The sequence below is a fragment of the Rhinatrema bivittatum genome, chromosome 7 (genome assembly GCF_901001135.1).
Source record: "Rhinatrema bivittatum chromosome 7, aRhiBiv1.1, whole genome shotgun sequence".
In the NCBI taxonomy this organism is placed as follows: Eukaryota; Metazoa; Chordata; class Amphibia; order Gymnophiona; family Rhinatrematidae; genus Rhinatrema; species Rhinatrema bivittatum.
In genome coordinates this window covers 187,620,247-187,642,727 of record NC_042621.1, presented here as the reverse complement: position 1 = coordinate 187,642,727, position 22,481 = coordinate 187,620,247, and the positions used below count along the sequence as shown (strand labels likewise).

The window sequence follows — 22,481 nt, the reverse complement described above, 5'->3', positions numbered from 1 at the left end:
ACTGAAAGAAGTCACCCCTGCCATCTTGGGTCTTGGAGGATTTATCCCCCCCCCCCCCCCCCCCAATTGGGAAAGAACCCTGTCCCAGTACCTTGGACTGTGTTGGAGTGGGAGAAAGTTAAAGGATTCGCCCCAGGACCCTTGCGTGTACCTGCCCTCCAAACTGGAGAGGGGGGGGTTCCACAACTTTGTGACCAAAGTTATGTATGACATTTCTTTTGGTAAGAGATAACTTCAAGCTGACGTTTGTCTTTAGAGCTTTGACTTAAAAGAAATGTGGGAGATTTGTGCCCTCTAGTGTCTAAAATGCATAACTGGCAGGAGAAGATACTCTGATTTTTTTTTTTAATATCGTAATGACTACTTCCCCCCCCCCCCCCCCCCCCCCCCAAGATTCCAAAATCGATTCCTCAAAATAGCTAATCTGCACTGGAGTTTGAGCAGAGTCATCCAGTTTATGGGGAACCACGGCAATTTGAATCAATGTAGATTCCCATGAGTCAGTGAATCTGTATCAAATCTGTTAAATATTTCTCAGACTTGCTGGGAAATGTTTTTATGAAATCCCCCAGAAAATCTGAAGAAAAAGAATGAAAGATTCTGTCAAACTCAAAGCAAGCTGAAATTCTGGTTTGCTTCACTTTGAATCGCTTGTACATCCCTGATGGCTGTGAACCCTAATTCCATGGAACTCATACCCTGCTGACTCACAGAGCTGGATCTTGAATTTAAATCTCTGTTTCACACATGGCAGCAGGCTATCCCCATTTAAACAAATGTTGATGAATTATGTGAAGCTTTGGGGCTTTGTGTACTTGTTCGGTAAGTAAAATTTTGAGTGTGCGTACATATAATTGAGAGTGGGCACATATGCTTTTCTCATATTCCTCATATGCTTTTCATGCAAACTTATTCTCAAAGCTTTGATAGAAGGCAACATACTTTTCCAATGGCAAACAGCCAAACAGAAATGTGACTAATTCAGTGCAATACCTATGCTGTCATGCCATTTAATGTAAGCACCATCACCTAGGTTAGCAAGCCAGGATATTTCTTATCCTGTTTCTTCTTGTCTTTCTTTGCATGTAGGTGTTAGCTGGTTTAAAACACAGACATCCTTAGCAGAAATGTAAAAATGACACAGTTTGACAGAAAATCCAAACTAGGAGTGAGCCAGCGTTACAGAATTATGATACAGTCAAATTCTATGTCCATGAACAACAGTGATGCTAAAGAATATGCTGAATTTCTGCAGTAAGTTACCATAATGTAAAGTTTGTTTATTTACAGGTAGCCCCTAACTTCAGAATCATGGACCTTATAGCCTTATGTCTTTGTGAATAGATATAGATGTTCTGTTTATGATCTTGCCTAGTTATAGATCTAATCATCATTGAAATAAACCATCTAAACTAGCATGGGTTCAAATGAAATAAGCATCATCAGTCGAGGCATCCTAAAGGATTGATGTGGTAAACCATTTCAAATTAGGAAGGTTAGCAGCAATGACCTAAAAAAAATAACTATGCATGGTAAATCATCCAGTTTTGCCTTATGTACTATGAGAACAATATATAGACCTTACCCAATGTTGCGTCCGTTGCTGCTCGATGCCCTCACTCCGCCCTCCTTACCACTGTGGCGACTTCCTCCGGGCCTGATGGACGGTTTGCTGCCGCGGCGTCTTCTTGCCATCTCCCTCCAGTGTCCCCGGACCAGCATGACGCTGTGGATCCGCCATGTTGCCTGATGACGTAGGGCGCGCGCCCGCTCCAATTGATGTACCAGCAAGGGCGCGAACCTCGGGGGCGTCCCCTGAGATGATGCCATCCGCTTCCAATATAAAAGGTCTCAGTATTCGCTAACGAATCGAGTTAGCAAGGAAACGCAAAGGGATTCGTTCCAAGCTACTCTGCCTCCTCGGACTTACCAGGGGTACCCGCTCCTCGGGGGTCTCGCTCTCTTTTCTTTATTTCAGATTGCAGATAGGAACCGGTACTCGCTCCTCGAGGGCCCATGTTCCTGAACACTCTGAAGATTCTCTACTGCCTGGAAGCTATCACAGATACAGACATGTGTGTTACCATCGCTCTCTCAGAGCTTTCCCTGGAACCAGGTACTCACTCCTCGAGGGCCTAACCCTTTCCAGCTACTGAGCTTCCTTAAGACCTTATGTGAGTTTTGATATCTAGTTCTGGCTATGAACACAGCATACACTGTCTACTCACTATCTATAGTTTCTCTACAGCTCAGCAACCCTGGGATCGCTGTTCCAATTCCTGAGGGACTTCAGCCCTGCCGGGCATATCAGCTCACTACTGCCACCTCTGGTGGTTCTACTAACCTGTCTAATAAAAGAACTATCTGTGTCTGTCTCCATACCCAAGCCTAGCCAGTGGTCCCTCTCAGGATATCCTCCTGGGGGCACAGTCATCTGCCATCGACCCAAGGATCCACCTATCTACATTCCTCTACAGCTGAGTGCCCTCTCCAAGCACTCCACTGATAACAGATTGCTACTCCTTCCACATCAGGAGTCTTCAGCAACAGATTCATAACAGATTGCAACTCTGCAGCTTGCTAACTACTTCCTCTACAGGAGCTAAGTATATCAGATTGCTAACTTCTCCTTCCACAGGTGTCAATTCATTACAGATTACTAACTCCTCCCTTCTTGAGGAGTAGAGCATATCAGATTGCTAACTCCTCCCTCTACAGGAGCCAATGCATAACAGATTGCTAACTCCTCACAGAGAATCGTAACAGATTGCTAACTCTCAAGTACATTTTCCCCAGTCACACTTAGTGTGACCCGGATAACACAATCACAGCAATAGAGTTCTATATGCATGATAAATTAACTAAAAAATGAATAAATATCTTTCCATTAGCAACACTTCTGGATTAGTATGAAAGCCTGACCATTGTGTAGACGGGGGAACAGAAGTAGACTGGTCAGGTGTAGCTCGCCCATGTGGGAGGCTACAATGGTGGAGTCCTGATTCTATAAAAGCAAATGCCACCATTCTGAAGTATGGATTTTTAGTTAGTCCTTACAGTAGGGTGGGCATTTTGTTCCTACTCCTGATTTTGTTATGTTTTCCCCTTGTGAAAGGACCATTAGGCCTCAAGGAAGACCTGCAACTGGAGAAGAAAAAAAGGTGGCTTTTTCCCAACTGTAATGATGTCTAGTTTTGCCCCTTTTGAGTTGAGATGAAGGAATTTTTATCCATCCTTCATTCGTCACTGTTTGGTTTTATTTTACCATCTACCTGAGTTCCTCAGATCCAGGAACTCAGTATTTGACATCTAAAAGAAGTTGGGAATCCTTTGCCCTGAAATATCCATGGGCCTTTGAAAGGCCCCTGATGAAATGAATCTCCATTAATTTCTGGGACGAAGATAAGTTGGATATCAGAGAAGATCAGTGGCTCCTATTAATTGATAACCACTTACATAGAAACATAGAAATGATGGCAGAAGAAGACCAAACGGCCCATCCAGTCTGCCCAGCAAGCTTTCACACTTTTTTTTTTCTCTCACATACTTATCTGTTTCTCTTGGCTCTTAGTAACCTTTTTTTTCTATTTCCCTTCCACCCCCACCATTAATGTAGAGAGTAGTGTTGGAACTGCATGTAATTGAAATAGCTTAATTTAGTTAGGGGTATTAACCACCGCAATAAGCAAGCTACACCCATACTTATCTGTTTATTCAGACTGTGTAATTCAGTCCTTGTTGATTGTTGCCTGAATATAGATCAACCTTTCTTCATTCTCCCCTGTCGTTGAAGCAGAGAGCCATGCTGGCTATGTATTGAAAGTGAAGTATCAGTCTTGCTCCCCTGCCGTTGAAGCAGAGGACTATGCTGGATATGCGTGAAGTGTCAAACTTCCTCCCTGCCGTTGAAGCAGAGAACTAAGCTGGCTTTGCATTGAAGTGAAATATCAGACTTGCTCCCCTGCTGTTGAAGCACAGGGCTATGCTGGATATGCGTGAATTGTCAAAATTTCCTCCCCTGCCGTTGAAGCAGAGGGCTATGCTGAATATGCGTGAATTGTCAAATTTCCTCCCCTGCCGTTGAAGCAGAGAGCTATGCTGGATTTGCATTGAAAGTGAAGTATCAGGTATTTTTTGGTTTGGGGTAGTAACTGCCATAACAAGCCAGCTACTCCCCTGCTTTTATGTGGTTGCAAATTCTTATTTCCACATTTCCTCTTGCCGTTGAAGCATAGATCAATGTTGGAGTCGCATTATTGAATAAGGATATTCATCTCCAGGTAGTAGCCATCATTCCCTCAAGCCACCCCCATGCCTCTTCTTCACTTATGTATCATCTGGATATTGAAGAGAGAAGTGGGGAGGTACCCTCCAGCAAAGACTGAAAGGAGAATTGATAAGAAGTAATTACTGAACATCTGGATAAAGGTATGAAACAAGGGAATCCAATGTATGTAATTGACTAAATTCACCTCAAATTTGGGAGGGAGCTTCCAAATTACCTTTTATAATTGGAAAGGATCAGGAATGGACTAAAAGTTGCATTTTGTATTACAAAGTCACAGATTTATTAAAGAGCCAAACATGTAAATAGATTCAGTATTTATAGTCATTTTGACTATTTCACCATCAGTTGTCAGTAAAGTTAAGTTGGAAACCACTGTTAGCTTCCAGCATGATTATTACTTCTGTAATCAAAAGATTGCCTTAAGAATGCTCAGGGCCTTGGAGAGAGGTCTTTTCCCCACCCCCTCCACCCGACATGGAATTCTGGGGCTTGATGTCAGTAAGGAAAGTTTGAACAGCAGAAGCCCTTACATCTAAAGGTGGTCCTTGGGGTCCTGAGTGGGACAATTGGCCAGGGGTTACAAATGAAAATCCCTTCCCTGCCAGGACCACAGGGTACATTAGTACCTACAGAGTTTGCAGGGGTAAACTCCCGGCTGGGAGTATGTGGAGGAAGTTAATAATAAACTCAGCACTCACATTTTGTCAAGATGGCTCCAGCGCCACCCTGACCATATCCCTGTCCCTGTCCTGACTCTTTTCCCCATACTGGGAAGAGGAGAGAGCTGTCAGTTTTCAAAGGGGATTTCCACATGGATAAATACCCATCCTATGAAGAATCCCTTTGAAAATGGCCCCTTAAAGAGAAAATCGTCACATGAACTTTTATGCTCACACAAAGCCAAAGTATTTTCAACTTGGCTTGTAACATGGATACAAGTGGATAAGTGGTGTTGAACAGTGGCATAACATGTGTATGCTAACAGGCACAGCATATCCACTATGCACATACATGTTTGAAAATGAAATGTATGTGCATGGTTTCTAACTATGCTCCCAAAATGCCCCTTCCCCCTTTCACCCCAAAAATGCTTTTTTTGTATGTGGCGCAAAGTATCTGCATTGTGAAAATAAATGTATATTTTTAGGCACTTGAAAATTTACTTATGCAGATTCAGACAATCTACGCATGTGGCTCTTTTATGGGAGCCTGTTTACTAAAGGCTTTTCTCATTTTGTTTCTATGAGAAAAATGTTGAATAATTAGGGAATGTATCCCTCCCATAAGAACATAAGAACAAAAGATATGCTGTGCTCGGTCAGACCAAGGGTCCATCAAGCCCAGTATCCTGTTTCCAACAGTGGCAAATCTAAGTCACACGTATCTGGCAAGTACCCAAACATTAAATAAATCACAAGCTTCTATTGCTTATTAATTAATAGCAGTTTATGGATTTTTCCTGTAGGAGCTTATCCAAACCTTTTTTAAACCCAATTACACTAACTTCCGTAACCACATCCTCTGGCAATGAATTCCAGAGGTTAACTATGCGTGAGTGAAAAAGAATTTTCTTTGATTTGTTTTAAATGAGCTACTTGCTAACTTCATGAAGTGCCTCTGGTGCTTCTATTATCTGAGAGAGTAAATAACCGATTTACACTAACTTGTTCAAGTCCTTTCATGATTTTGTAACCCTCTATCATAAACCCTCTCAGAGACAATTCTTCTCCAAACTGAATAGCCCTAACTTTTTTAGCCTTTCCGAATAGGGCAGTTGTTCCATGCCCCTTAACAATTTGGTTGCCCTTCTCTGCACTATCTCTAGGGCAGCTATATCCTTTTTGAGATGCAGTGACCAGAATTGCACACAGTATTCAAGGTGCGGTCTCACCAAGGAGTGAAACAGAGGAATTATGACATCCTCTGTTTTATTTACTATTCACTTCCTTATAATTCTTAACATTCTGTTTGCTTTTTTGATTGCCATAGCACACTGAGCTAACGAGTTCAATGTATTATCCACTATGACGCCTAGATCTCTTTCCTGGCTGGTAACTCCTAAGATAGAACCTAACATTGTGTAACTACAGCAAGGGTTATTTTTCCCTATTTGCATCACTTTGCACTTGTCTACATTACATTTCATCTGCCATTTGGAAGCCTGATCTTCCAGTCTCGCAAGGTCCTCCTGTAATTCATCACAATCCACTTGAGATTTAACTAATTTGCATAATTTTGTGTCATCCACAAATTTGATCACCTCACTTGTACCCCTTTCCAGATAATTTATAAATATATTAAAAAGCACCAGTCCAAGTACAGATCCCTGAGACACTCCACTGTTTACCTTTTTCTACTGTGAAACAGACCATTTAATCCTATTCTTTGTTTCCTGTCTTTTAACTAGCTTGCAGTCCACAAAAGGACATCGCATCCTATCCCATGACTTTTTAGTTTTCTTAGAAGCCTCTCATGCGGGACTTTGTCGAATGCCTTCTGAAAATCCAAATTCACCACATCTACTGGTTCACCTTTGTCCACATGTTTATTTACTCCTTCAAAAAATGTAGATTTGTGAGGCAAGACTTTCTTTGTGTAAATCCATGTTGGCTGTGTCCCAAGAAGCCATGACTATCTAATGTTTTGTGTTTTTATTCTTTATAACAGTTTCCACAATTTTTCCAGGTACTGAAGTCAGGCTTACCAGTCTATAGTTTCCTGGATCACCCATGGATCCCTTTTTAAATATCAGGGTTACATTGGCCATCTTCCAATCTTCAGGTGCAACAGATAATTTTAATGATAGGTTACAAATGAATTGAAATAGGTCTGAAATTTCATTTTTTATTTCTTTCAGAACCCTGGGGTGTATGCCATCCAGTCCAGGTGGTTTACTCCATTTCAGTTTGTCAATCCGACCTACTACGTCTTCCAGGTTAATCGTGGTTTGGTTCAGTTCATCTGAATCATTACACCATGAAAACCTTCTCCAGAATGGATATCTCCCCAACAACCTTTCAGTAAACACCAAAACAAAGAAATTGTTTAATCTTTCTTAGAAGACCTTATCTTCTCTAAATGCCGCTTCAACCCCTTACATAAGAACACAAGAACATGCCATACTGGGTCAGACCAAGAGTCCATCAAGCCCAGCATCCTGTTTCCAAGAGTGGCCAATCCAGGCCATATGAACCTGCCAAGAACCCAAAAACTAAGTCTAATCCGTGTTACCATTGCTAGTAATAGCGGTGGTTATTATCTAAGTCAACTTAATTAATAGCAGGTAATGGACTTCTCCTCCAAGATCTTATACTTTTTTAAACACAGCTATACCAACCACATCTTCTGGCAACAAATTCCAGAGTTTAATTGTGCGTTGAGTGAAAAAGAACTTTCTCTGATTAGTTTTAAATGTGCCACATGCTAACTTCATGGAGTGCCCCTTAGTCTTTCTATTATCCAAAAGAGTAAAAAACCGATTCACATCTACCCATTCTAGACCTCTCATGATTTTAAACACCTCTATCATATCCCCCCTCAGCCGTCTCTTCTCCAAGCTGAAAAGTCCTAACCTTGTTAGTCTTTCCTCATAGGGGAGCTGTTCCATTCTCCTTATCATTTTGGTCACCCTTCTCTGTACCTTCTCCATCGCAATTATGACTTTTTTGAGATGCGGCGACCAGAATTGTACACAGTATTCAAGGTGCGGTCTCACCATGGAGCGATACAGAGGCATTATGACATTTTCCGTTTTATTCACCATTCCCTTTCTAAAAATTCCCAACATTCTGTTTGCTTTTTTGACTGCCGCAGCACACTGAATCGATGATTTCAATGTGTTATCTACTATGATGCCTAGATCTCTTTCTTGGGTAGTAGCACCTAATATGGAACCTAACATTGTGAACTATAACATGGGTTATTTTTCCCTATATGCATCACCTTGCACTTGTCCACATTAAATTTCATCTGCCATTTTGATGCCCAATTTTCCAGCCTCACAAGGTCTTCCTGCAATTTATTACAGTCTGCTTGTGATTTAACTACTCTGAGCAATTTTGTATCATCTGCAGTATTAGCATGGTTTGCAGTATGATAATTTGGTGATCATATTGGATAGTGTTATGCAAATATACAATCATTTATTGCCTACCACTCCATGAAGTTTCTCACCCTCCAGAGTCTCCTCACAGTACCTGAAAGGCCCCAGTTATTCTCCTCATCTCTCTTGTAGTATCAAAGCATTACTGCTGTTACTCCTCTTCTCCCAGTATCTACAGTAGATATTCATGGGCCCTGTTAAGGTCCTTTCCAACTCCTTTCCCCCCTTTTTCCTTCTTCTCCTATGGATGGCTGTAAATCATCCCTCTCCACAGATCCCAATGATCTCAGATTCCTCTTTGATAAAGGGAACCTCTCCCATAGTTGATAAAGCAGAAAATAGAAAGTAATTGTGCCCTTAGTTAATGATTTTACAAAAATCACCATAAAAGTATAAAATGGATAGGGAGGATGGAAAGAAACTTCCATGTCCAAACAAAAAAGCTTCATGGAGGCATTAATACTTCAAAAGGAAAATTAGGGGATAGCCATGGTATTCTACCCCTGAAGAAGAAACAAAAAATCCACAACATAAATGGTGGTCTGAGTATGTATATCAAAAGAGCTCACCATGTGCACTCTCCCAGATGAAGAAGCTACTTACCCATACTATTACCGTTTTCTCCCCACATAAATGGAAAATTCTATATGGTTCTTGGTAGAGATCTAACAGGAGCTCTACAGGAGTTTATTACTTAGTTGGTGAACACAGAAACAAGCTAGTTCCTGATGGAACTATCCCACTTTAAAGAGCTCTGTATTTTCAGAGATAGTTGGCACCTACCTTCCAGATTTTATTTATTTATTTATTATATTTTAAATGCCACCTATGCCATAAAAGTGCACAAAGCAAGGAACAATGTAACTACAAAGTAAAAACAATATTACATCAAAGCAATATAAAACATCAAAACTTAAAATAATACTGAAATAAACAACCAAGAAGTTTGTCCTCTTTCTTACAGTTAGTTGCTTGAAGTTGCATTAAAGTTAATCTCTGTACTAAGAGATTTGTTTTTAAGAGTTATTCTACTTTAAAGCACTTACTTGGATTTAGAAGTTCTCATGCAAAGGCACAGAAGAAAAGGAGAAGTGCCTGAATTAAGACCTATATTAAGAAAATTCAACTTTCTCTTGCCAGTGCCTGGACTCACCCAGATAATGTAGAAAATATCTGAATGGTGAACCAGATCAAAAAAAGTACACAGAACTACATTGGTTTTACCAAACTTGGTACAGTGAGTACTTAAACCAAATTAACTCACTTAAGCCAGCTGTTAGCCTCCTGAGAAAAAAATTGCTTAATATTAAATATTACATGGATGATGAACATTCATAGGATACCTGGCTGCATTAAGGACTGAATTTAAAAAACATATAAATGTGTAAAACACCATTTTATACATGTATATAGACTTTTTGAAAATTACCCTGGGGGTTATATGTGCCACTTCACACATAATTTTATGTGTATTTGAAACAGGCATTCCCAGAGGAAGCTTTCAGTGCCATGCCTGTTCTATGGATGAATGAAGGACTTCGGTTCCAATGTTGTGAATCTGATTTTATAAGTGTACTGCCAATCTATGTATATAAATACCTTGTGCATGTATATGTGTATATCAACAAAAATCATATCAATGCATCATTGAGCTGAGTCACATTGTTATCTATATATCTATAAAGATATTGCAACCTTTTTGTACCTGTTTAATAGACAACAAGAACGCAAGCTAGGACCTGATGGATTCCTAGATTCAAAAAAATATACCAACAGCTATGTGATAAAAAGTGGGGTAATCCGATCCAAAAGTTTACCCATTTTAAATGGAAAACATCAACAAACCTCAGTAGATTTTTCAACAAAGAAGCCCAACAATCTGAAGGATCAAGACCAAAGAATAAAATTTATAGAAGTAAGTTTAATTTAATGATTTGCCACCTGAATTTTGTATGCTTTAAAAATATGATTTAAAAATTATGCTTCATCAATTCAATTACAAAAAAATGCCAGATTAACTAGTGAAAATGGAAGTCTTTCATTTATCTGAAGAATATATGCAGTATGCTCATTTACGATGCTAGTTTATGCACCTTCCTCAAAGCCTTGAGTTAAGAAAATAGTCCAGGTTGGATGCTAGTCAACTGGTTGCTTCATTTCTAAACATGAAAGAAATCAAAATATTTAAGCATTGCAGGTCAGTAAGGTACATATATTTATCCATATATATATCACATCTACAGCCACTCCCAATGCCACAAATGACACACAGGCTTATAGTCAAAATTGCTATAAGCCTGAAATTAGCTGGGAACTTGATTAAGATTATCTAAGAACATAAAATATGTCAAACCAACCTCCATCAAGCCCAGTATCCTGTCTCCAAAATAGTTTAGTTCAGGTCACAAGTACTTGGTAAATCCCAAAAAGTAGATCTATTTATTGTTGCATACACCCACGGATAAGAAATGACTTTCCCTGGTGTGTCTAGCTAATACCTTTTTATGGACTTTTCTTCCAGAAACTTGTCTAAATCTTTTTAAACCCTGCTATGCTAGCTGCCTTGATCACATCTTCTGGCAACAGATTCCAAAACTTGGCTGTAAAATGAGTGAAAAATATTTTCGTTGGTTTTAAATCCTCAACTATTAATTTCATGGAATGCCCCCTTGTTTTAAATTATTTGAAAGGTAAATATCCATCCTTTATTTTCCTGTTCCACCCCACTCATGATTTTATAAACCACTGTCATATCACCTTTCAATCATCTCTATTCTAAGCTGAAGGGCCCTAACTTATTCAGCCATTCTTCATTATAGGGGAATTGTTCCATTTGCTTTGTCACTTTGGTTGCCTTTCTCTGTACTTTTCCTAGTTCTACTATATCTTTCTTGAGATGAGTTGACCAGAACTGTACACAATACTCAAAATGCAGTCATACCATGGATCAATATAGAGGAATTATTCTCCATTCCTCTCCAAAAACTTAGTAACAATGTATTTGCTTTTTTGAAAACTACCACACACTGAGCTGAGGATTTCAAAGTATTTTTCATAAGGGATCCAAGGCCCTTTTCCTGGATGCTATCAGATTTCTAGTATGGAACCCCAAATTGTGTACCTGTAGTTGGGATTACTTTTCCCTATGTACAGTATATCACTTTGAACTTTTCCACTTTAAATTGCATCTAATATTTAGATGCCCAGTTTCCTAGCCTTGCAAGGTCCTGGCTTCTGCAATTCTTACAATTCACCACTGATTTAACAACTTTGAATAGTTTGTATCATCTGCAAATTTCATCACCTCACAGAGCAGCAATTGCTACTACCCTTAATAGAAGGATTGAGGGTGGCCTGCACAGAATGGCATTGCTATTACGCTTTACAGAAGGCTTGGGATGGCTTGAATGGCTTGCTACTACCCTAAAAAAATATTACTAAATACATAAATAAATAAATAAACACACATGGTGGGCCAATTGGATGGACCATTTTGGTCTTTATCTGCCATCATTCACTAGCAGGTGTTGCTTCCACAGTAATGCAGCATAGCAGCATTTGTCAGATGCCCCACTTTCCTTGACTGATATCTTTCCTGTATTGAATACACTGAGCAAAGCACATGTCCTCCCTCACTTTAAAGTACCTCCTTGTCACAGATTTGTTCCACAATCCCTTTGCTATATCCTTAGAGGCTGATGTTGGTACTGGAATTCAGGTAAGGGGTAGACCCCAAGGAAAAATGCCAGGGCATCATTCACACCCTCTGCCTTCACTTCCTGAGGGTTCAGTATAACATCTTCTCCCCCATTACCTCACTGTAGTCTAAGACACTAGCTCGTCAATTATTTTTCTTTTCTTTTATTCTATTTTTTATTCATTTTATTTATATTCCACTTTTATAGGCACTTCAATATCTTTGATTCAGAGAATTCTAGACAAGATTCTTCCTCTGAATCAGTTGGTGCAAATCCTGCCTTCACTGCCTCATAATCAGGAATGAAAGAGGAGCATGCTGATGGTTTTTGGCATGATACTTCTGTTACTCCTGTCCAGCTAATGCCAGTCTTGAATGACTCTCCCATCTTTTCCTTCTGCTCCAAAACATAAGGGAGAGGAAACGGCAGTGGTGATACATGCTATCCAAATTTGAATTTCTTCTGCTTTGAGCTACCTTCTTCTTCTGCCATTCTAGACCTAAAAAAGTCCCTCTTCAATTTAGGTGCACCTTTTTTTATTGCTGACCCTGGCAAAGCTGCCAAACCTGGCAATATTTCTTTTTCTCTCTTTTTCTGACATGATAGAATTTATTAAAGTGTACTGCCTACTGGGGGTAGATATTACAAATGAATTTGATACTGCAACTGTATCCCTGGTCACAGTACCACTCACTGTTTGGAGAACTGTCACAGACACATACATATATACAGTGTATATATGCTGTGTTGTGTGCAATAGTGCTGACTGACTCCACAAACAAAAAAACCTGATAAACACTAACAGACAAAAAGACTAGCAGCTTGGTAATACTCTTCACGCTCTGAGCATGTACTGCTTTTCTCTCTAGTGTCCAGAGAGACAGAGAGAAAAAAATCACTAGCAATTCTGCAGCTGCAATTTTCACACTATCACCCTGACCTTCCCCTAGTGAAGAGAAAAATCCAAATCAGCAGCAGTGTACTGCCTCTTTAACTGGCACAGTGAGTGTGTGAGACCACTGAAGAAGCAGCCTTTTATGTGCACCAAATCCCAAAATGTGTAAGCTTTTTAAAACTCCATGAGAACTTCTAGTAGCATGTCCTTCTTTGCAAAAAGCTAGAGAGGAATTATAGAGCTTCTTGGATTTGCTCAGACTTTATAGTAGGAGGACATCAATATTACTTGATCCAGATAGAAGATATAAGCTATTTAAAAAGATGTTGTACTGTGATTTATTCTCTGGCTAGTCTCCTTGCCAAATTGTTCTGCCTTGACTTTGTTCTTTCATGGTAGAAATTGATGCATATTGTTACCTGGGCAGAAATCAGATGTGTTTAGTTTAAATACTGGTGTTCCATAGGGATCTGCTCTATCAGCCTCTTTGTTTAACATTTATATTTCTCCCATTTGTTCTGTTTAGGCTATTGTTTCAACAAAAAGTTCTTATAAAGAAGCCCTTGACAGAATTTCCAAATGCTTGACTACATTGAGAGTATGGATTACTGATAATAAGCTATCTCTCAATATGAGTAAAACAGAAATTATTTACTTAGCTCATTATCTTGCACAAGACATCCCTAGTTCCTTGACTGTGGAAGGAGCTCTGATCCCTTTTTTCACTCAGGCCTGCATTCTTGGAGTTATTATAGACTCCTCGCTGTCTTTGAACCTTCATATTAGTCAGGTTGTGAGGGGTGCCTATTATAAACTACACATACTATGTAGACTTAGCTCCTATTTGAATGAAAATGGATTAAAAGGTGTGGCACATTCCTTTGTAATGTCTTCTCTACTGTAATAACTTGTTTAATGGTCTCCCTCAGACTTCCATTAAGTCATAATAGTATGTCTAGAACTTAGCTGCTAGAGTAGTGTTTGGGACACCAATCTGCCAACATAGTACTCCAATTTCAATAAAGCACCATTGGTTACCAATTAATTGGCAGATTAAATTTAAGATTTTGATGCTAGTTTTTTAAGGTCTTAACAGCCTTGTGCCTTCTAGTTTTAATGCTTCTCTGAAATCTTATCAATCATCTAGGCCTCTCAGATCTACTACACTAAATCTTTTTGATGTCCCTTTACATACAGTGGTTGGATTAGATGAATCCCATGAAGCATTTTTTCTATGTGCAAGGTTATGAGCTCTGGATCTCTTTGCCAAGCCCATTAAAAGAAGAGACTTCATTTTCAAAATTCAGGAAATTGGTTAAGGGCTTCCTTTTACAGCAAGCTTTTAACTAATGATATTATGGGCATAAGACAGGTTTTAAAAGGGCACATATTCTCATTTTACTAATTTACTATACTTAGTAATTTTTTGTTCTATTTAGGTCTCAATTTTATGCAGGTCTTATGATATGGAAGATAAGTAATTTTGGTAGCTAATCAATGGCATTATGGAGGAATGTGCAGAGCTCATTGTTGTTTATTTTATGATTGGTATGTTATAATGTTTTTATTTTATTTTAATATTTGCCTAGTATATTTATTTTAATTTTAAGTTTTAATCTTTTATGTTTTATGTTATATGTTTTATTGTTGATTTTATGGATGTAAATGTGGAAACCACCTAGAAATTTTGAATGGCAGTAAGTAAATAAATAAATAAATAAATAAGGCTCTGAAAACAGGCAAGAGCTATTGCTATAGTTACCAGGTTTTTTCTTATTGCCATAGAAATGAATGGGAAACATAAACAAATGGGAAGAAGATTATTTATTTCATTTGTGGGATCACTCCATTCGTTATGGAGTTCCACAAATGAAACAAATAAGTGCACGTTCATTATGTTTTGCCCATTTGTTTCAAGCAAATGCTCATCTCTAATGATTATGAAATAGTAATTTATAGCATCTAGGAACTTTACCTCCTTGGCATGTCCCAATGTGATATTTACCCAGTCAGTAGTTGGGGTAATTTAAATCTCTCAGTATTATTGTTTTACCAATTTTATCAGCTTTCATGCCTTCGCAAAGTAAAGGACACAGAATTAAATCAAACTTGAAACAACTTTCCCAGAACACAAAGATATACTCAGAATTAAATTCAAAACTCAAACTGCACACGGGATTAATGCAGACTTGCAAACTACTTTCCCAGCATACAAAGAACAAACTACATGCAGAATTAATGCAAACTGGCAAATTACTTTCATAGCTCACAATATTTATACATAGTAATAGTTTAACCCTCAAACAAATTATTTTGTAATATGTAAACACAATTTTCCTAGCATAAGAACGCCTAAGATTTGCCATACTGGGTAATACCAAAGATTAACCAAGTCCACTATCTTGTTTCCAACAGTGGCTAATTCAAGTCACAAGTACCTGATAGAATCCCAAGGGGTAGATAGATTATGCTGTTTATCCCAGGGATAAGCAATGTATTTCTGCAATTCTACCTCAATAATGGAAACTTGTCCAAACCTTTTTTAAATGCTAATAACTTTCACCACATCCTCTAGCAATGAATTCCAGAACTTAATTGTATATTGAGTAAAAAATATATTTTTATTAATTATAAATATATCACCTAGTAACTTCATTGTATGTCCCCTAATCTTTATATACTCTCAAAGAGTAAACAACCGATTAATCTTTACTTGTTCCTTTCTACTCATTTTATAGATGTCTATCATATCTCTCCTCAGCTGTCTCTTCTCCATGCTGAAGAGTCCTAACTTCCTTAGCCTTTCCTTATAGGGGAATTGTTCCATCCCCTTCATCATTTTGGATAGTGGATACCCTTCTCTGTACCTTTTCTAATTTGGCTATATCTTTTTTGAGATGTTATGACCAGAAGTACACACAATACTCAAGATGAGGTCTCACCATGGAGTGATACAGAGGCATTATGATATTCTCTGTTTTATTTTCCATTCTTTTCCTAATAATTCCTAGCATTCTATTTGCTTTCTTGGATGCTGCTGCACACTGAGCAGAAGATTTCAACATATTATCAACAATGATGACTAGATTATTTTCCTGAATGGTGATTTCTACTGTGGAACCTTGCATTGTGTAGCTATAATTTGGGTTACTCTTCTCTAAGGGGCAGATATTAAAAGCTACGCGCGGGCATAGATTTGTGCGCGCAACCCGGCGCACACAAATCTACGCCTGATTTTATAACATGTGTCCGCAGCTGTGCACATGTTATAAAATCCGGCGAGCGCAATGGGGTGCACACTTGTGCACCTTGCACGCGCTGAGCTCTAGGGGAGCCCCAATGGCTTTCCCCATTCCCTCCCCCCACCTTCCCCTCTCTTCCCCTATCTAACCTGCCCCCCAACCCTACCTAAATCCCCCCTACCTTTATTTTGTTCTTTACGCTGTTCCGGAGGCCTTGGTCCTGCCCCCGGATCGCCCCTGGACTGGCGCTTCACCCCCGCCCCGCCCCCTTCCCGCTCCTTTTTCAAAGCCCCGGGACATACGCGCGTCCCGGGGCTTGTGATTTAACAACTTTGAATAATTTTGTGTCATTAGCAAATTTGATTACCTCACTATTTTTTCTTATTTCCAGGTCATGTATAAATATATTAAAAAACAATGGCCCCAAAACAACATACAGTTTTAGATGCTGGTTGATAGCTCATGGTCAGAAACCTCAACCAAGGTTTCATCTTGTATGAGTGTAATTAAATCCTGGCTGACTTTCAACAAATTAACTTATTAAATACAGATCAGAGCAAATGGTTAAAGTCGGATTTTATAAATTGTGATTATTACAGGCACTAAAAGCTAGGGATGTGAATCGTTTTTTGACGATTTAAAATATCGTCCGATATATTTTAAATCGTCAAAAAATCATTAGGGCCACGATACAATACCAATTCCCCCGATTTATCGTTAAAAAATCGTAAATCAGGGGAAGGGGGAGGGCAGGAAAACCGGCACACTAAAACCCCCTAAAACCCACCCCCGACCCTTTAAATTAAATCCCCCGCCCTCCCGAACCCCCCCCCCAATGCTTTAAATTACCTGGGGATCCGGCGGTGGTCCAGAACGGCGGCAGTCCGGAACGGCCCCCTCAATAGAATCGTGTTGTCTTCAGCCGGCGCCATTTTTCAAAATGGCCGCCGCAAAATGGCGGCGGCCATAGACAAAAACGATTCGACGGAGGAGGTCGTTCCGGACCCCCGCTGGACTTTTGGCAAGTCTTGTGGGGGTCAGGAGGCCCCCCCAAGCTGGCCAAAAGTTTCCTGGGAGTCCAGCGGGGTTCCGGGTGTGATTTCTTGCCACGAATCGTTTTCGTACGGAAAATGGCGCCGGCAGGAGATCGAGTGCAGGAGGTCGTTCAGCGGCGGTCCGGACCCCCGCTGAACGACCTCCTGCAGTCGATCTCCTGCCGGCGCCATTTTCCGTACGGAAAATGGCGCTGGCTATACGCGTATGGCCGGCGCCATTTTCCGTACGAAAACGATTCACGGCAAGAAATCGCTCCCGGAACCCTGCTGGACTCCCAGGAAACTTTTGGCCAGCTTGGGGGGGCCTCCTGACCCCCACAAGACTTGCCAAAAGTCCAGCGGGGGTGCAGAACGACCTCCTCCGTCGAATCGTTTTTGTCTATGGCCGCCGCCATTTTGCGGCAGCCATTTTGAAAAATGGCGCCGGCTGAAGACAAACACGATTCTATTGAGGGGACCGTTCCGGACCGCCGCCGTTCTGGACCACCGCCGGATCCCCAGGTAATTTAAAACATTTGGGGGGGGTTCGGGAGGGTGGGGGATTTAATTTAAAGGGTCGGGGTGGGGTTTTAGGGGGGTTTAGTGTGCCGGCTCACGATTTTAACGATTTTTTCACGATAGTTTACACACCCAAATGGCAACAATACGATTCCCTCCCCCTCCCAGCCGAAATCGATCGTTAAGACGATCGAGGACACGATTCACATCTCTACTAAAAGCACTTTTGCAACCCTCTGAGTTTCAGATGGTAGTCCAGTCTTTGATAACACTCTAATTGACTACTGCAACATATTATACTTGGGTCTTCCTGCTGTTTCAGTCAAGTCTCTGCAGCTACTGTAGAATGCCGCCACCTGTTTCATATCTGGTCCTTCGATTAGGGAACATATAACTCCTGTTAGGTTGAGTTTGTACTGGCTCCCTGTCCAATTCAGGGTTAAGTTTAAATCTGTCTGGCTAGTCCATAATCATTTTTAAGAAGCAACTAAAAACTATGGGCCAGATTTTAAGAATTGTGCGCGGGCGTAGATTTGTGCGTGCACAAGTCTACACCCGATATTATAGCATGCGCACGCAGCCGCACGCATGTTATAAATCCAGGGTCGGCACGTGCAAGGGGGTGCACAATTGTGCAACTTGTGCGCGCCGAGCTGTGCAGCCTTCCTCCGTTCCCTCCGTTCCCTCCTTTCCCTTCACCCCCCCACCTTCCCCTCCCTTCCCCTACCTAACCCACCCCGCAGCCCTGCCTAAACCCCCCACCCCCTTACCTTTAACTTTTAAGTTGCGCCTGCCTCCGGGCAGATGTAGGTTGCACGCGCCAGCCGACGGCCGGCCCGCGATCCCGGGTACAACAGCAAATGGCCGCTGTGCCTGGAGGCTCCAGCCCACGCCCTGCCCCCTTTTTCAAGCCCTGGGACATACGCACATCCCGGGGCTTGCGCGCGTCCCTGGGCCTATGCAAAATAGGCTTGGCACGCACAGGAGGGTTTTAAAAGGGTTACACGCGTATATTATGTGCGTAACCCTTTTAAAATCCGCCCCTATATTTTTTGAGAAAACTTATCAGCTGTGATTCTTTGTTTTACCTACATTAGAAGCAGTGATAAATGTTAGATTTTATTGCTTGGCATTTTATCCTTTATTTATGCTTTATGTCATGTTGCAAAAGCTGTGTTTTTGTTGTATTTATTTTGGAAGCAGCGATAAGTTTATGCTAGTTTTTAATGCTTGGCATTTTATTCCTTGTTTTATGTCATGTTTTATAGTAGCGTTTCATTATTCTTTACTATTTTATTGTGACTGTAACTGTATGTTGTAAGCCACCTAAGATTTTGGTAGCATATGTAAACCGGGCACTTCTCGGGTTACCAGTAAGCCCTGGATATTTAGTAACAGTGTCAGCTAGTCAGAGTAGGATGGATTATGGGAGGTCCATGCAGATGTAGACCCTCCTTCTGCGGGGTTTGTCATGGCCATCCCACCAGTAATGCTATGTAATAACTCCCCAGCTACAGCTGAGGAAGCAGTCCTTTGGGCTTAGTACTGAGTACAGAGTTTTGTTATTTTACAGGCCCAGCCAGTTTCAGCCAGGCAAGCCCTGCTTGGTGCTCCTGGTTAGGGTTGGGAGGGGGTTTTCCTTTCCAGTCCACTCTCTGGCTGGTTTGGGCATTTCCCATCTGGGTCATTTTTTTGACCTTTTATCTTTTAAGTACTGGGGCTTTTCTGGATCCAGTTCAGCTCCTGGCTCAGAGAACGGAGAACCTTTGGTCTGGGTCTGGGCAGGTTAAGGGAAGACCTGCCCTCCGTGAGTCTTAAGGAGGAAGGGGGTATTAGTGACCCACTGTGAGTCACCCCAGAGTTTTCCTGAGTTTGGTAAGCCTAATTTCAAGCCTACTTTACAAGAAGTCACCCAACTGGTGCTTCCAGACCCTGAGGAGAGAGAGAGTTGTATCTCTCTGTGCAGAGGCTGCAACAAAATATCCTTGCCAGTTGGAAAGGATGGTTCTACCCATCAAAGGGTCACCCTACCCACTTGGGACCCTATTTTTTCCAAGCCCTGGAGGGTAGGATTTCCTCTGGCTGGCATTTTGACCTTCCTGTGCGGACTGAGGAGGAAATTGTAACGAGAAATCATCGTGCTGCTGAGAATTAAGACTGAGCCAGTTTCATCATTTTCATTAGTAAAGATTTGTTTGGCCACCAGTACAGTGACACCAGTCTTTCCCTGATACGCCCAGCACGCTGCGGGACAGGCATACATTGGTTGCCCCAGGGAAATAATAGAGACAAAGAAGCCACCCTTAGCACTCGAGGCCCTTGGAGTCATCATTCCCTGCATTCGACTAAGAACCCAGGCCCTGGAGGGAAGAGTCAGCCTGGGAAGGTTCCTGTCTCCACGAGAACAACAAATATTTTAATGGCCTCAATGGGTAGCAACCTACACCCAGAGTTGGGGTTACACATACAAATAAATATAAGCATAACAGATCCCTGGGGCACTCTACTCTTCACCTTTCTCCATTGGAAAAATGTACCATGTAGCCCTACTCTCTTTTTCCTGTCTTTTAACCAGTTCCCAATTCCCAATAGGACACTGCCCCCTGGCTCATGACTTTTTAATTTCTTTTGAAGTCTCTTATGAGGGACTTTGTCAAATGCTTTCTGGAAATTCAGATACACTATTGTAACAGACTCACCATTATCCACATGTTCATTTATGCCCTCAAATAAAATGTAGCAGATTGGTGAGGCAAGACTTCCCTTAGCTAAATCCATGTTGACCTTGTCTTATTAAACTATGCCCATCTATATGTTCAGCAACTTTGTTCTTTATGATAGGACTTTTAACACGAAATGTTTATGTAAGTATTGACACAGACAAGCGCGTGTCAGGGTCCCCTGCCATTTTTCTATTGCTATGGATGGCATGTAAGTAATAAAATAAGAAAATCCAGGTTAGTCAGTGGGGGTTTAAGGGTTGATGCTAACAGGGTAAAAGGGAAGCTATTTAACTAGGGGGGTTAGGAAGTCCTCTCTCTCTTACCTGGGCAAACTGAGAATGAACTAGGAAAACTGGGAATTGCAGCGCCATGTTTCTCTACTAAAATCCTCCCACTTATGTGGTACTGATGGCATTTGCGCACATCCATATAAAATTGTGAATACACGTGGGCGAATTCAGCCTACTTTATACCATGTACGCATATACGCATGTATGTTATAAAATAATCTGCTTCATTTGATGCAAGCCTGCATACGTATGAACATGTGCACCCGTGCGTTAGTATCAAAGTTACCGTCCCTGTGTGTATGTGCGCGTATGTTACGTGGTGCTCCCAGTCAGGGTTGGGAGGGGGATTTCCTTACCAGTCCACTCTCTGCTGGTTTGGGAATGTGCCCTCTGGGTCATTTTTTAGCAACAGAGCTAACAGACAATTAACTCTATTGCTATAGTCACTGCTTTTGGAGCTGGACATCTCTTCAAGGGCTAGCAGGGATAATATCATTTTCTACTGGGACAAAACTTAGATCTTTAAAGTTTAAGTGTGAAGTCTATGTTTTGGTAAAGGTTTTATTTAATTATGTATAGAACTCTATGTTACAGCACAAACACGAGGAGAGGGCTCTGAGACGGTTCCAAGGAGATGTCCAGAGACAGAAACGAGTTCTGCAAAGGATGATCACAGATTACGAGAATGGTAACACTGTCCTCTTGTTTCTTTACCCTTTATATAGGATGAATAAAAACTACAGTAATAAGTTTCCCAAAAAATGATCAGGTAGTTTGAGAACATATAATCTATGCCTAAAACTTTCAGATCATAAACATAGTGATCCTTTCTCTTTATTTCTTCATGAAATATGACAGAGCTCAGATTTCAAGAAAAGGGCTTTCTGTTAATTTCATTTGCTGACATATTTCAGCTGCTCCAACAATATACTAGCTGAATTTTCACTTTCATACTCAGAAATGTGACAACTAATCCAAATCTCTAGATACATGGAATTTTTGAACTATAAAAAGTTATAATTAGGGCATTTGTTTTCCAGGGATTTTAATCTGGCGCGCCATGAAGTCTGACAGAGAGGAGACTATGAGCTTCTGAGAGTGCCAACTTCTGGCTGCTCCAGGTAGCTGGGGTAGCACAGTGGTTTCTCCAGGTTTCAAATGAAACTTCCTACAAAACCCATGAAAACCATTGTGCTGCCCCCAGCTACCAGCAGCAGCTTGAAGTCGCTACTGCCCAGAGCTCAGAATCTCTCTCAGACTTTGTGGCTGCCAAATTAAAATCCCCATAAAACAAAAGCTCTAATTATAATTTAAATGAATGCCTGAAAGGCAAGAAGATTGTGCTGTTGAAATGACAATGCTGCAGGAGTATGTCCCATTTAACTCTGTACAGGAGCACCCTCAGGGTGCACAGAGTTCATAAATATGAACAGGAGTTAGGGCAGTCAGTCAGTCAGTCAGGAAGTGTTCTATAGTGTAGATCTTGTGGGGCATAATTAGAGTCTGTTGAAATCCTGGCATCTTTAATTATGAAAAAAAAATCAAATAGAAATATATTTAACCCACATCATAATGTATCACAGCAAGAAAGAGGATTGTGAAATGTCAAAAAATGTGCTGCCACTGCAAATAAATCCAGTTTCAAAACAAAACTTTTAGCGTTCTTGCCTCACACTTCCAATCAGCATTT

At 40.8% G+C, this 22,481-nt stretch overlaps 1 protein-coding gene across 9 annotated transcripts in view; it reads left to right on the top strand.

Moving 5' to 3' along the window:
- LOC115095642 (uveal autoantigen with coiled-coil domains and ankyrin repeats-like) overlaps nt 1-22,481 on the top strand; it is a 74,117-nt gene that overhangs the window by 4,064 nt on the left and 47,572 nt on the right. For 5 of the 9 annotated variants that reach the window (XR_003857835.1, XM_029609643.1, XM_029609645.1 and 2 more), the window contains 3 exons: nt 1,090-1,254; nt 10,107-10,305; nt 21,371-21,479. Coding sequence is in view for 8 of the 9 variants with exons in the window: in XM_029609643.1 (XP_029465503.1) it covers nt 1,136-1,254; nt 10,107-10,305; nt 21,371-21,479 (427 nt within the window). In the remaining variant the exon portion in view is untranslated. Of the gene's footprint in view, nt 1-1,089; nt 1,255-4,342; nt 4,429-10,106; nt 10,306-21,370; nt 21,480-22,481 lie in introns of those variants that run through there. The other 4 variants (XM_029609646.1, XM_029609648.1, XM_029609647.1 and 1 more) reach the window with 4 other exon arrangements.